At 51.1% G+C, this 15,595-nt stretch overlaps 1 protein-coding gene across 13 annotated transcripts in view; it reads left to right on the forward strand.

Moving 5' to 3' along the window:
* MSI2 (musashi RNA binding protein 2) overlaps positions 1–15,595 on the forward strand; it is a 264,564-nt gene that overhangs the window by 155,270 nt on the left and 93,699 nt on the right. For all 13 annotated transcript variants that reach the window (XM_075518401.1, XM_075518402.1, XM_075518397.1 and 10 more), the window contains one exon: positions 2,907–2,955. In XM_075518401.1, the coding sequence (XP_075374516.1) occupies positions 2,907–2,955 (49 nt within the window). The remainder of the gene's footprint in view (positions 1–2,906; positions 2,956–15,595) is intronic.

The following is a 15,595-nucleotide window of genomic DNA, read 5'->3' on the forward strand; positions in this document are numbered from 1 at the left end:
GCAATCTCCTGGATTAGCCCATGCAGGCTGCGTTTGTTACTGCTAATAAGGGTTTATTTGCATAAAAAAGATCTCTGCCAAGATCATCATTCCAGCGAAGCGGGGCCTTAGTATACATGGCACAAAACCTTGTTTGCCCGGAGGACGTGTATCTGGTGGGTGAGACGACACGGCACATTGTACAGGTGGGAGAGGCAAACAAAACTGCAGATCCCCAGTATGACCAGGAACGGGGCCCGGAGCCCCCTCACCCCCCCCAGTGCCTGGTCCCACGCCAGGACCTGTCCCTCCTCTGCCATGGCAGCACTTGGAGGGGCAGGATGGGGCTGCACAAGGGGTTCAGACCCGGGGCGGTGCTGCTGCGGGCCACGTGTGAGCCCGAGGGAGGGTTTTGCACCCTGCAGCTCAGGCTTCAGCCTGCTGGGAGGCTTCAGGCTGAGACGTGGCTATGCTAAAGCGAGGTTAGAATCCTGTCGTGCCTCATCCTATGTCCCTTCTCCCCCTACCAGCAATACAAGCAGCCTTTTTAAAGTCCCCAGCAATGTCCTTGCAGGAGGAGGTGTCGTTTTGTAACACGTGGATCCAGCCAGGACAGCCTGCGCAGAGCAGCGGCCTCCGGGTCGGGGGACAGAGGGACCTCCCGGGGCTGGTGGGATCTGTGCTGCAGCGCGTCCGAGACCTCGCTGGGCTCTGGTATGGGATTGGAGGCAGAAGGGTTACACTGGAAGAGTTGCGTGTTCGAACTTCTGCAACAGCGATTGGTGTGGGGACAAAAGGGTGGTCAGCATGCTCGCGTGGGCCGAGGCGGAGGAAGCCGCGATGCTCTAGGAAACAGCATTAGGTGCAGCATGTAATTTTTGGTTCCAGTGAGGCCAAGACCTGTGAGAATGAAAAATAAAGATTGCTGCGCAAACGTAACCCTGGAGCAGAGATAAGCGGTGGTGGTAGGGTGAAGGGCAGCTCTGTCCTTATCTGCCTCCTGGTATTGCTCATACTTGTGAGTTTTCTTCCTTGGAGTGAAGAAAGACAGCAGGACAAATGGCTCTGTGCTTAACGTGGTTTGGATTTTTCAGTGCATCAGCATCTTTAGGTCTCATTCAAGATGGGTATCAAGGAGACATGCTGTTCTCCACCATCTCAGGCCATTGCTAACACATTTTGCAAACCACTTTGACTGAAAAAGTTAAGAACAAGTTAACCAGAGTCAGGTTTTTAGATGAGTTTAGGCACCGTGTAAGGTTTTGCTGCACTGTATTTCTTTACTATCTCCTGGAACGTATTTCAGTCCTGTAGTTAAGAGAGGTTCAAGCTGTGTTTTTACCACCTTCCCAAAATATGTCTGTGCCCAGCCAAGACTGAGATTGTAATTCTGCACGGAAGTAGGCTGGATGTGTGTTCCCCTGCATAAGAGGACTACGGTCAAACTATACTCCCTGAACCGTGAATTTTATCCGGGTGGGAGCTTCCAAATCCTGCTGTAATTCCAGGATCAGGTTAAGGCAGCAGAAGCTGGCACAGCTGCCGAAAGTGGTGCCCCCTTCCCAGAAGGTGCGGCTTCTCCTCCCTCTGCAGCAGCCCATCCCTCGCGTCAGCACGAGCGTTGGTTTGGCTCTGCTGGGAAACTGAACTGACTTAAAACTAACCTGGAAGAGAAAGTGCCATTCATTCTAACCTGGAGCGGTTCCCTGCCTGGATCTGCTGGGCAAACGTGTGGGCAGAAAGGAAGAGATCAGCACAAAGCGGGCATGGGCAGCTGGGGTGAAAGGTGGACCCTTTGGTGGCACCGTGTAAGGTGAAGAGAGCATGTAACTGCATTGTAAGTCACTTTCCTAAAATAAATGATTTATAGAAGCCAGAATGTAAGAACATGGAAGTACCATAAAAATTACTGGGTAAAAAAAACTAAAAAAAAAACCCACCCCAAAACCCACCCCCACAGATAACCAGTCAAGTCCTTTAAAGAATAAAACCTTTCCTTTAAAGATCTTCTCCCTTCCCCCAACGTCTTCTGCAGTTTAGCGGTGACAGAGGTTTTCATCAGCCTCTAGTTTAAAACGGGGAATAGCAAGTCTGTCATTTCTTTTCAGAAAGATTGCCCAGGACGTTTCCTGCAGCATGCAGGACCGACCTGCCCCAGCTCCGGCAGCTCTGAGCAACAGTTTAAAATGTGATAACGCTGGAAAATAAACCCCAGCACAACATCCTTCTAAAATAAGTGTAAAATTTGAGGTGTGGCTGCACAGATTAAATGGAGGTGGAATAAATCATGCAAATAGTAATGAAAGTTGAAAGCAATTTGGTTGCACTTCAATACGTTTCATCAGTCATCTCTCTTCTGAAGTGGAAATGCCAAGCCTGATGCGAATTAAACTTTCTCCCTCCTCCCTCTCCCCTCGTTCCTCTAGCTTTTCAAAAGGCCTTTTCAAAACTTCTGAATACCTTTCTTGGCTGACCAGATTTTACCCTGCTCATACTTGAAACCTCCTAATTCTCAGCCAAGACAGTGACTCTAATTTGGAGAAGCCATGGGCTTGATTCGCATCCACGATTCCTCTCTTGGCCCTTCCTTATCTCCCTACAAAAGGGAAAAGGGCTGAGATGAGGCACAGACAGGGACTGACGAGAGGTGGAATTGCTGCTCAGATATTTGGCTTTTTAGGGCAACAGAACTTTTAACGTTCGCTTTTCCTCTTTAGGATCAAATGTCAGCTAGGACGGGGGTTGAAAGCAGCAGATTTCCAAACGGAAGAGCTGACTGCGCAAAAGCAAGGAGACCTGATGCGTCGGTTGTACCCGAGCTGAGGCTGCTCCTGCCTTTGTCTCCCCTTCCCAGTTTGTCTGTTGTGTCTTTGCGAACCATGCAGCCGGTGTGTTAAAGCACGCATCTCCCCTCTTCTGTCTTGCAGGTAGAGGACGCCATGCTTATGTTTGACAAGACGACCAACAGGCATAGAGGTAAGAGGGAACGGGAGCTCAGACATCCCATTTTGTGACAGCTTCTGCATGGTGAGCACAGCCAAAAATCAGTGTCAACACGGTGACCCAGTGGCTAAACCCAGTGGTGCTAAATCAGCAGAGCCGATGGTGTTTGAGACGGCTCCCTCCGTCCTGCAGGTGTTGCAGAGGAAGGGCTGTTTGGCGTGTAATGCCACGTGTCGTGGATTTTCTTATTAGAGATGATTTTTGTGGTCAGTCTAATGACTTATCTTCGGGAGGACCCGATGTCAGGCTCCGAGGCATCCCTGGAGATAGTAAAGCCCAGGGAGCTGTGTGCGGTGAGGCTGCAGGGGAGCAGAGGGTTTGTACCAAGGTGGCTAGCTTTAGGTTAAGCTGGGCATAAGGCCAGTTAAGCTGAGATACCAGGAAATTAAGGTGCTAAACCCCTCCGCTGGGGTTTCAAGCATGCTGGAGTTTTGAAGCTGAGGACTGCTTCTCCTCCAGTGATGGTAGCTGAGAATAAGCAGGATCTCCAGAAGAGGAATTTCCCTCCACATATTTCACACGAGAGACAAGGTTTCATCATTGCTTGTACAGTTCTGTGAAAATGAGCTGAGGATTATTTTCAATGTTATGGCCATTCCTTTCAGTGGAAATAAATGATGCTCCTCTGTCTCTTGGCGAGTGGTTCACATTATCGCTGCAGCAGAGACGCTGAGCTCCAGGCAGAGAGCAGCCTGGCAGCCCCTCCGTTCAGCTGGGTGGGGGTAAAACGTACCTGGGCTCTCCCATTGGCACCAGAAACCGCACTGGCGGCAGGCTCTGCGACCTGCTTCCCTTCTCTCCGAACGAGACTGATTTTATGCCACCGGTCTCCCGCTTTAACGCGTCGTGTGGTTGGAGGCAGTGCAGGAAGCCAGCGCAGCTTGTGGCTTCTGCCCCCGTGCGACGGCACGGACGTGTGGCCCCGAGGTTTGTCGTTTGGCCTTCTCGCTCCGGACACTTAAGTTTACTCTTTGTGGGGGCTCGCTTGATTGTTACGGTTATTGTCTCGGCCTCGAGTGTGTCCGCTACTCGGAGTGGTGTGTGTAGCCCGTTTGTTTAGGGAGGCTGCCAGAAGGGGTAAAGGAGCCTGCGCCCGGCCGGGCACCGATGGGAGGCCTGGGACCGGGAGAGGGGAGCAGCCCAGAGTGCCTCGCCGCTGCCGCCTCGCCTCGTCTTCGTCTCCGTGGCAGGGTCAGAAGACCTGACCTCCCAGCACTGTCGGAATTATTCACTGCTCCGATATTTGCCCTAACAAGCAGCTCAGTGCATGCAGATGGCTGGGTGAGTCAGGCAAACCTCCAGGACAGCGTTCCCTCCCTCCAGCCGTTCCCTCCCAGGCACCGATCCCTCTCTGAAGTCAGGGATCGTAGTACCCTGGCAAATTCAGCAGCAATGAGCAAAAGACTTGCTTGGAAAGATAAACTCTTCAGAGCCAGGGAAGGCATGTGAACATCCAGTGCCCATCAGTTTTGTAACAGGAACCAAGTGTTCAAAACGCTTATATAGTTTGGAAAGTTCAACCCCTGACAACTTCCTTTTATATCCAGGGAATTTTCCATCCTTCTCTTTGCAGCCACCCTTAAACAGGCCATAAATACCCTTCTCCATGTGGGATCTTGGCACAGTTTGTTGCATCTAAGAGCTGCGTTATGTGGTGCTTTTGTGCTGGGCACAAGGGCCCCGCGTCCCCGCTCTGACGTGGTCTGCTGGCAGCTGGGCTCAAGGAGCACTGGGGGGCTCTGGTCCCAGCAAGGCACGTACTCAGCAGATTTGGTGCCTGTGAATGTGTTTCAGCGAGTCTTCTGCCTGCTTCTGTTTGTATTCCTTGTTTTCCTCTCCTAAACTTTCTTAACCTGGCAAGTTTACGCGGCGTGCATCAGATAGGCTGGCAGTGCGTCCTGGCATTCATCTCCGTGCCCTGTCCTTTTGAGGCTTTTGCAGCCCGATTTGCAAGTCCCTGACCTGCAGTTTCTTGTCTCTGCCTCTGTCGCCCCGCAGAGCAGGTCTCTGCCATCCTTCTCCAAGGGTGCGGGAGGCTGGAGGCACCGGGGGCTCCACGTGGACAGCTTGTCCTGGGGGACGTCAGCCTGTCCTGCAGCACGGCTGCAGCCCATCGGCAGGGCTGGGTGGCCCCAGCGGCTGCCTCGTCCCCAGATAAGGGCTCTGCTCCAGAGACGGGGGGAGAAAGTCTCCATTTGCTGAAATGTCCCAAATCCTGGAGGCTTGTTCCCACTGGGGCTCTTGGCTGTGCCAGCAGCGAGCTCTGCTCCTGCCCACCAAACTCGCCGCTGGTCTCTTCAACAGCTTGTGCCTGCCTTCACTGGGCTCCACTGCCAGGGTAGGCAGGAAACTCTGCAGGGACATTAAAAATAGAGCAATGGTGTGTTAGTCCTTCCTTTGCTTCCTGCAAGCAAGTCGCTCGTCTCTTCCCCGCGTACCTCAAGGTGATCCCTCCTCTGTCCCCCGCCCGTGGCACTGTGCTGCTGTAAGCACTTTCCAAGGCGCGAGGGCACCGGGGAGCGTTGGTGTTTGTGCTCTGCTAGTGCTGAGCTCTGCTCTAACAGCTCCGGTTCAGCTTTTCTCTGCTCTTAGGGGAAGCTGGAGTGGTGCGCCAGGGAGCCCCGCTATCAGGTGTGAAGCTGAGCGATGAGCCCCAGAGGATGGGTTCCTCTTTCAAAAGCATCTTTCCGCTCTCTTACCTGGAGAAAAGGTCCGTAACTGCTGAAGCTGAGGGCTGCAGATGTAGGGGGCACCTTAGCTGCCATGAAACCTTTTGGGTTTTCCACAAAGGGCTTTTTCCCCATGACGTGTGTTGAAGACGAGAGGCGACAGGTCTTCCTTTTTTTCCCCAGGAATTCTGTAAATTTGTTTCATTGGTTAATTTTTTTTTATAGCCTGTTTTTTCTACATGCAAGCCGTAACATTTCTCTTCCCCTTAGCATCCTTGTGTAAGCTCCTAGATGAGATCTAAGCAGGGAGGAACAAAGAGCCCACAAGGACCGAAAGCAGACTCCAAATGCCCTTAGGTGGAGGTGATGTTACCCACACCTCCCGTACGCTCCGCCGGAGTCAGGCTCCGGACCCGGGTCTGTCCCGCTTGCTTGTGCCGTCCAGGGGTCAGGGTGGGCTGGACCCCCCCCTCCCTGCTCCCGGAAAATGAGCGAGTTCTCTGGCACCCAGGAGGGTCAGCTGTGTTTGTGAGGCTGTATCCCAGGGAACAGCCTTACCCTTTTGCTGGGTGAAGGACAATGCTGCTTATTCACCAGGATTAGCCAAAATTCCTGCGAGCGGGTGAAGCCCGGCCGGTGCCGAGGGGCTGTGCTGCTGTGGCTGCGGCAGCTGCCAGAGGGGCATGAAAGTCTGAGCCCCGGGTCTTTACCTCTGCCAAGTACAGGTGGAAGGAAGAAACAAGTGTAGCAGGCAGGGTAGAGAGTCATCTTCATCTCCACGCTTGAATTTATCTAGTCTTTTCAGGCATTTTTTCCTGCTCTGTACAGGTGCTACCACTAATCAGGCTAATAAACTGGCTAGTGGGCTGTTGTGATGAAGCGAGTTCTGCTGCATCAATTGTTTATAAAATCACCCCAGATTTTACAAATTGTGACATTCTGATTGTGTTGGAAACACGTTTAAAATGCAGTAGTGTGCAGCAACAGTGCTAATGGCAATTCTTAAAACCACTTGCGGGTTGCAATCTGTATCTTCAAATTAGCCAAGGGAAAGAGAAATGGCAGATAAAATATCCGTTGTGGTTTACTGTAGTTAGTCTATGCCTAGAATAATCAACGCAGGCAAGGGAAAGGAAAAGTATTAAAATTCACTCCCTACTGCTAGGAGGCAAGATAAATTGCCTTGCAAGCAAATTGAGAATATTTGTTGACATAATTCTGGCACGCGCGTGTGACTCGGGTGTGTGGGTGCTGATAGTGTGTAACGCGCCTGCACGCACGGCACTGGGCCAACGCCGCTTAGTTGGTGGGAATGCACAGATTTAACCAGACATAGTAAGAGGAATTTTTAAAGCTGCTCATCGTTGAACAGTTTTATTAATACCTTGGGAAGGCTTGAAAACCCCACCCAAAATAAAACTTAATGCCTTGCCAATAGAGGCCATAACTTTTATAACATTAAAAATGTCATCAAGCTAACCACGTTGTTGCCTCTGCTGGTGTCTTTTTCTTTTTTAATGTCCAACTATTCCTGGATGTTCTCTAAGGAAGATAAGACTCGGAGCTATTGCATTTCATGCCTATCTATCTAGCCGTATTAATGGCAGGCTACAGAATCTGTGAGTATTTAATTGAAGGAGTGGTTAATTTTGGGGGTATTGTAGGTCAAACAATCCCTAGCTTCACTGGGGTGCCGTGTCTTCTTGCAAGGGTTCTCCTTCCAGCTTGGCCACTTAGTTGTGATAGCGGGCACGCAATGAACTAGCGCTTAGAAGGCAAATATCTCTGGGTCAGCTCAGTTAAGGTGCCATTTCTTTTTAGAAAGAAAGTGTTGGTAATCCTCTACTTCTGTACCCTGTACTGTACTTTTGCACTTCTGTACAGGGAGCAAAACCGCACGCAGAAGTTCTCCAAACACTCTGGAAGATCACTTTCATCACTTTCTTCACTGCCTAAAATTTCATAGAGCTGAAAATTACTGGGTCAATCTTGAAAGGATTTAGTAATTGGAAAGAAAAAAAAGAGGGTGGTGTTATTTTGTTACCCTTGCAAAGTGCAGATAAAATCTGGAGTTCAGCATTAGTTATTGATCTTTGGGGTTGGAGGGAGCCTGGCAAGATGATGATGTCCTTCTAACTTCATTACGGAAGGGAGCTCCAGAAAGCATACCAATTTGCTGCCGAGCACGTCGAACAGCAGGAGCTGGACGGGGCGGCTGCCTTGCCCTTGTGCTTTGCCCGTGCTGGGCGATCCCCAAACCCCGGCAGCAGGAGACTTGTTTGTTGTATCCGGCAAAGCTGAGAGAAAACGCCGTACGCGGCGGGCTGCTTAGGAGGAGGGAGGAAGGAAGGGTTAGATGAAAGTGTCTGAACCGAGGGGTGCGGGAGCAGGCTCAGCCCTTCCCAGGCTGTGTACGCTTTGGGGAGGGGAAATGCAGCGGAGTGGAGTGTCTCCTGATGAAGTTGTTTGGCAGCTCCCCTTTCTCCCCTTTCTTTCTGCGACTGAAGCATGAGGGTAGAGATGAGTCAAGAGAAGGCGGTATGTTGGTTAGTTGTTGTAATGGGGTGCTCTTGATGACAGCCTTAGCGCTCTCCACCAGCGTGTGCTTGCTTTGTGCTTGCCTGTAGCCATCAGCTGCTCCAGAAGCTGTCCACGGCGTGCGTCACGACAGTCCCACGTCTTGAACTTGCAAAAAGACAAATAAAGATTTTGAGTGATTGAATCCCCCAAGCTGTAATTGCCGGTATTGAGTGTAATGCTATATGTTTTTCAAAGCCATATAGCCCCCAGAGTTATTTTCATATCAATTAACTCTCGCACAGTTAGGAATGGCAGGGGAGAGAGGAGGGAAGTGACAGCATGTGATTTGGACTTCTTTAATCTTAAAACCAAACAAAATTTAAAAAAGGCAAGGCTGTCTGCGTGATACAAACAATATCCTCTGTGTTAGGGGTTAAAACATCTCCAAAAGACAGGCATTGCTTGTGGCAGAGCTTTAAAATGACTTGGATTTTTGCAGTTTTTGCAAACCTGCCGTTGTTTCCCGTGCCTGCGAGGAGGGTGCCTCGGGCAGGGGCTGGGCTGGGCGGCATCCCCGCACGTGAGTGAGGGGCTGGATCGCGGGTGAGCATCCCTTCAGCTCCGCCTGTGAAGCAGGGCTGAGCCCTCAGCCCGCAGCAACCCGGGTGCTCTCCGACCAGGCTCTCCCGAGCCCCCGCAGCGCCCGTGGGCTGCCCACCGTGCCCTCGAGCGGGGCACGCCGAGGCTCCCGGGGCCCGTGCGTGGCACCGCAGCAGCCTTCTCCTGGAGACGCAGGAGCTCTGCGGCCGCGTGGAGACCGGTGTGCCCGAGGTTTGGGTTTGATCGAAAACCGCAGAATCCAGACTGAATTATTTGTGCACCTCATACCGCCGAGACCACGCGCAGGAGCGCGGGGTCTGCTACGTCCTTGCCACGGTCTCTGCTCTTGGGGAGGAACGCGAGGGTCGTGCTTCGTGTTTGCACCATCCCCATCTAGCAGATTTCAGTGCATAAAAGTAATTGTCCAGGTGGAAGCAGTTGCCATAATGGTTGTATTTATTGGAAGAGACAGGAGTGATGTTGTTAGTGAGATATCGTCTGTGCCTCGGCAAAGGATGATGCTTTTCTTAGGAGAAAAATAGCCTTTTGTGCTCTGTCTGGCTGCCAAAACCTCAGTTTTGTAGTTGACCTCTGAAGTTATAATTGACATTTTTATAGATGAGATATAAATATAATTAAGAGTCGCTGCAATTATTTGTTTATCGCCATCTCCCTCAAGTAAGGCAAGGTCATGTGCATTTAAAAATACATCCCCAGGCAGTTTTGAGTAAAGAGTATTTAAAATATATAGAAATAATTGCCTAATTTGGTCATTTTCAGCGTAGGTTTTCTTGGCAGCAGCCTGCTGATGGTACCGAGTGCTTTGAGGACAGCTCGGAGGGAGCCGTTCATCTGCTCGCATAGTTTTGCTTTTAGAAGGATGGGGCTAAAGGGAGAGCTGCTGTTTGGCCAGGTTTGACCCACGGGATTTTGGAAAAGCATCCACAGACACGGTGGTGGTATTTTTTTTAGAGCATAAAGTGCTTTAAGGGCTTTGGATGAAAACTGTGACATAAGATATAAATGGAGGCGGTATTATTGTTATTGCTTTCCTAGATGAGACGGGCTTTTATTCCCTTGTCAGTTGTATCACTTCATAAATGGGACTCCAGAGAGTGCAGTTGTTTTGAGGGAAGCGCTCGCTCGGCTCAGCCTCGCCGCTCCCGAGCCGGTGAAATTCATGCTGGGGACCCAGGGTTTGCAACACGGAGAGAGACTTTAACCCTTGATGCGTAGAGATGCAGGGTGTTTATCTTCTGCCAAAGGCACAGAGGATCAGAGGGAGGAGTAGCTGCAGACAGGGTTTTTTAGAGTGATTTTTAAGCAAATATTTGCTTCAAAACTTCACACGAGGGCTGTGAAGATTCATTAGTTAATATTATTTACCATTTACAGACCTATCGGTGAAAGTGGTGATGGCTGAGCGATAATACCATCAGTCATACTTATCTATTTAGATTGCAGCTATGTCATGTGCCGTATTAATATTTTATATGTGTGTGTTTTTAATATTACATCCTCACTTATAAATATTCATGTCGTAAAACACATTAACGGCTGCAACACTGAAGAGCAGTATGCACAGCTCTCTGCGTCGTGTCGTGAGGTCACCTCCATCCCAGTGGAACCACGGCAGGAGGTGGGATGGCTGTGGCTGGTGAGACGGAGCACGGGGAAGGGCTCGTGGCTTCAGCCCCGCTCTCGGGGCCGGGTGGCCACGTCCCGCCGGTCTCCCATTTGGCATCAATTTCTCCGCCGTAGCCTCTGCATCGGGCAGTGGGGACCGTGAGCGTTATCCCCCCGGGCCAGGGTGACAGCCGCTGCCGGGGTGGTGGCTTTCGCACGGCGGCATGCCAGTGGCCCCAAGCTCGACGGGTTTGGTGCTGCTCCCTCCTTTGGTGTTAATAAACACAAAACAAAAAGGAAAAGCTGCCAATTCTTGGATCCATCTCCCTTGTCTTTTAATTTCCTGGCCAGCACCTATTGCTGCTGCATCAGGGCACCTTACGTGAAGTGTAAAAATAAATGCATTCAAGCCAGTATGAGCCCTGCATCCCAGTAGACTCTGTTTCAGAATAGCAAATAAGGCTCCTGGCCATGCTTTTCAAGGCGATTATTGAACGTCTCGGGTGGTTACAGTCATTCTGCCCCCAGCCTCGTGCTGGATAACGCCACCTGAGGCTTGGAATAATTGCCCAGCTATGTACTGTCTGTCATACCTTATTGCTTAATTTTATACCAGTAATGAAAATTACATCCAGAGGAGGAGAAAGAGCGAACAGCTGCACTGGCCGGGACGCACCGAAGGAATAGATGTGTGCAAACGCTTTCTCTAAAGAAGGGGAGAGACTGCCTTGCCAGCAGCACTCGGGAGATGGCTTGACATTTTTATTTTCTTGTTTAACAAACAAATGCAATAATAATAAGAAAAAAAATCCCGCCAACCTCCAGTAAAGGTTGCAAACACAGCCCAGCAATTAGTTTGGAAGTCTCCAGTTACACAATCAGACTTTAAGGTAAATCTCAACTTAAAAGTATATTGTAAAGGACAGTAGGTTTGTAAAACTCATTTGTATCTTGTCTTCATAGCTAATGTGTAAACAAATTATTTAGTTCCCTCTCCCCAGAGGGAGAGCCCTACACAGCCGGACCTTTTTGACCTCCTTAATTTATCCAACCCCCCTTCAATTAGCCCTAATACAGGTGGTAACAAGAGGAGACGTTGACTGAAAGGCTCAGCCCCGGGCGCTCTCCCTCTCTGGCACGGCGGGGAGGTGAAGGCCGGCGTCCCTGGTGGCCAGCGCTGCGTCACCGACAGCTCTGCGGAGCGGCGTCGGGCGCTAACCGACGCGGGAGGCAACGTCCTGCTCTCGCCCCATGATGGAAACGACCGCAGGAAGGGAGGGTCAGAGCCAGACCGTGAAACTTGCAGGAAGGAAGAGGTGTGCAGGAGGAAATTTAGCATTTTCTGTGGCACCTGTTTACAGAAGGTATTAAATAGCTTTTCAAATATCAGTTAAGCTTTCTGGGATGCAATAAATGATGGTTTTGCAGATCACCAGAGGCTGATATCCAGATGCCTCAGATGGAAAAGCAGAGACACAGAAAGATGGGAGATGGCAGTGTTGGTCCCACGGAAGGTATCTGTGTGCATCCAGGGCTAGACACAGCAGGACTGCGAGCAGAAAACGGGGCTTTTCCTTCCCACAGAGCTGCGGTTAATAGTCGCTGTCTGAAAAAGAAAAATCTTGCCATTCACTTAGTACTGAACAGTATCAATAACTTAGTGCAATTAGACCTCAGTCATACTGGAGAGTGCAAAGTGAATCAGTGGAGCCTTTCTCATCTCTGAAAGGTTCTTCAGGAAGCGTAAAGCGAGAGTTGTGCAAATGTTTAAGAACTTTTTTAAGATTATGCTAACGGTTCAGTTGCAGAAAGTCGGTATGCGAGCTCTGGCGGGATGAGTGCTGGTGTTAAAGCAGGCGAGGTAATCTTCCCAGCCGAAGCTGTGTTGAGAAGACAGTGAGGTCATTTTAATACGACTTCCGTTTGCCATCTTTATTGTCACTACTGAGCAGCCAGCTTGAGTGACAGATAAATTAGCAAAAATCCTGATGATCTGTGAATGGAAAGAAACCCTAAATGCCGTGAATAAGTTCTTGCTTATGAATCTACTCAGCTGATGAAACCAAAACCCTTTTGCTTCCCAGAATGCAGGGGCGAAGTGATTAGCAGGTAGTGCTTCAAGTCTTGTGGGACTATTTGAAAATGTTAATTGAGGAAAGGCCAGAAACAGGAGGAGAACAAAATGCAACATTTACATAGACGGGCAGTCTTAATACAACGAGCAGAATTAAAATCAGCGTGGTGACCTTGAGAAAAATAGGCAGCTACTCACAGCATGCCCGTGCCCAAAAATGTGATATGAAAATATTGAGACGCACTGCGCAGCTTTCCCTCCCTGGTGTGTTGTTTTCTTCTCCCAGTGGATCGCTGAAAGCAGACTGGGTGAGTCCCCTCAAATATGCACTGGGGGGGGGGGGGGGGAGTGCTTTTTATTTTTTTCATATCTGTGCTTTATATCTGCTGGTTTTGATAATAAAGCTTTTACTGAAGGTGAGGAGGACGTTCCCAGGAGCCTGAGGAGGCTGAGAGGCGGTGAGCCGAAGCCGTTTGGTGTCCCAGAAAAGGGGCTGGTTTGCCTCCCCCTGCCCAGTGCAGTCCCTGGAGTAAATCACTTCCAGCGGCTGCCACCTCGCTCGCGCCCGGGACCCGGATGCTGCTGAAGCCTTTAATTTTACAAGGTCGTTGCCATATGTAAAGCCTCCTGGCGATCTGTTTAAACAAACAGATAACACAGCCCCTCTCCCAAAGATCTTGAGATTCAGCAGCAATGTGGTGCTGGTGGCACCAGGGAAGGCTTTTACCCCTGAACCTCCTGTTCGAGCGGGCTCTGCCACACCATCTCTCTCCGCTGTCCTCGCCATCCCCGGCTGTGATTCTGCTTTTCTGGGCATTTATTTTTAAGCGTTGGTAATTCAGGTGGGGGATGCTGGTCCGAGCTGTAGGGTGCATCTGCGCAGGTACGTGAACACGCGCCCCTGCCTTGCTGACCTGGCTGGGTGTGCTCGAGCGAGTGGCTGAGCCGGGCCCCGCTCTGTGCCCGGGGAGCAGGGATTGCTCCTGGGGTGGTTTTTGCGAGGCAGAACCTTCGCCTGACTGCTGCTGAAGGAGGGCTTGGCAATGGGGTGCGTAAACGGAAACGTTGCTACCCTGCAATTAACGGTTTACAGCTCTTGCGTGGATACGTTCCACCTAATCAATGCTCTTGTATTAGCAAATTAGAAGCTGTTAAAATTACTAGCTTAGATATGTAAAACGTGTGCTGCAGTAACGCTGTGCCTGGTCTCAGGGCAGGTCCCGCAGAGCCTTCCTCGCCTCCTGCTCCAGCTTCGCCAGCCTCCCTTTTAGCCCTCTCCCTCCTGCACGCCCTCGCCTGCCGGCTGCTGTGTCTGGGCAGGTAAAGGCAGGCGGCTGCCGCTGCCCCTTTGCCGTCCCGCTCCCCGGAGCGTTTGCGGCTCAATCCACTGCACACCCACGATCCTCTTCTGCCTGATTTCGGTGGCCGCAGAGCTGAGCTGGCTGCCGCAGAGCTGGCGGTGTCGTGGCTCCAGCCCGGGGGTCTCGGTGCCCGCACGAGCCCGGCGTCCCGTGGGAGCCATCTCGCGCTTGCCGGGCTGGTCGGGCGTGCGGGAAGAGGCAGCCGTCGGTGCGGGCAGTGATTTTGCACGGGAGGCTGTCCAGGATTTCACAGATGAAAATATTCTTGCAGAGTAGGCCGAGAAAGCCCGTTGCTTTTCTCTGGTTTCCTCTGGTACAGCCCTGGTTTTGTGCTGTGCCGGAGCAGGGCTCTGCGGGTGTCTGGGGCTCCCAGAGAGCCTGCTGACTCCTGTGAGTGGGAGAAGGGACAGGCCATTGCAGTTCTCTGCAGCCCCAGCGTATCCGCCGGCTCTCCGGCCGCTGGGAACACCGTGTCCCTGCCCTGCGTCACCGTGGTGGTTTGCAGGTGGTGACCTTGACACGGGGAGGGTTTGGGTCCTGCCGCTCCTTGCACAGAGCCCTGCAGCAGGCAGCGGCTCTTACCTGAGGGCTGGGCTGCATCCGTGTATCCTGCATTTCAGGGGCTTTTCCACCAAAGAGAGAAAATTGGAAGCCCTGAACCGCAGTTAGAGCTGAGTTCCTGCCCTGGGAATTGAACAAATAGGAGCTGCAAGGGCAAACAGTTTTCTGCTGTGAATCACCGCGTATCTGTTGGCTTTGATGAGTCCGTGGCAAATAGCTGCAGGCGAAGGACAGAGAGCCCTGACTTGCGCTGACGATGTGAGGTGACGGCGTTGCGTTCGGCTCCTGCTTTGTTAGGAAGGAAAAGCACTGATCGCTGGGCTGTGCCTGAGCTCGGCTTTGCCCTTTGCTTTACTGGCTCCTTCCCCCTTCTTGGCCGAAAGGGCAAGGGTTGATTCCTGTAACTCTGTCTTCACCTCCCCACCGGCCGCAAGGGAAGAACAAAATGTCTCTAAAAAGAGTGATTCTTCCAGTATTTCATCTTCCCCTTCTTTCCTCTCTTCAGATGAGAACCTTTGACCTTGCTTCCCCAAATATCTCGAGATCCAGAGGCCGTGGTGGTGGGCACAGCCTCCCGGGGCACGCGGGGCATGGGGAGTGACGCCGGGTGGGTTGTGTCGCACGGAGCTCGCACGGGGCCCGCGCCGATTTGCGTCAGTGCCCTCTTACCTGTGCTCGATAGCAGTTTTCCCAAAACGTTAAGTTTTGGCTGAAGATTTCTTTAATTAGATTGATTAATATGTACTGGCAAGGAGTGATTTTGCTTATTCTGTATGTTTTTTGTGTATACAAGCTGAAGTACGAACATCTGGCGCTTTTTTTGCTGGATCCAATAGAATAAGTAAGTTGAAAAACAGCTTCTTTCAGAAAACTGCAGGTCGGCGGATTTGGATTGTGAGGTTTTTTTTCTTTTTAATTTATTGAGTGTTTTCTGGACCAGAAAGAGTACCTTCAACTAATGTAATAATTCACAGATCGTTCTCCATTTTAAAACACCTATCCATGCTAATAGCTTCATCATTTCTCTGCTTTGGAAGAAGACCAGGAGAGAACAGATACAATGCTACTAACCCTGCGCAGCCTTCCCTTGAGTCATTTCAAAGCTCTTTGCAGGCCTGTAGTGAATTAAGCCTTGCAAGGTCCCAGTGAAGCCGGTAAGGTGTGGGGATCGGGGGCACGGGGCGATGAACTCGCTCGCCCGC

The sequence above is a fragment of the Mycteria americana genome, chromosome 15 (genome assembly GCF_035582795.1).
Source record: "Mycteria americana isolate JAX WOST 10 ecotype Jacksonville Zoo and Gardens chromosome 15, USCA_MyAme_1.0, whole genome shotgun sequence".
In the NCBI taxonomy this organism is placed as follows: domain Eukaryota; kingdom Metazoa; phylum Chordata; class Aves; order Ciconiiformes; family Ciconiidae; genus Mycteria; species Mycteria americana.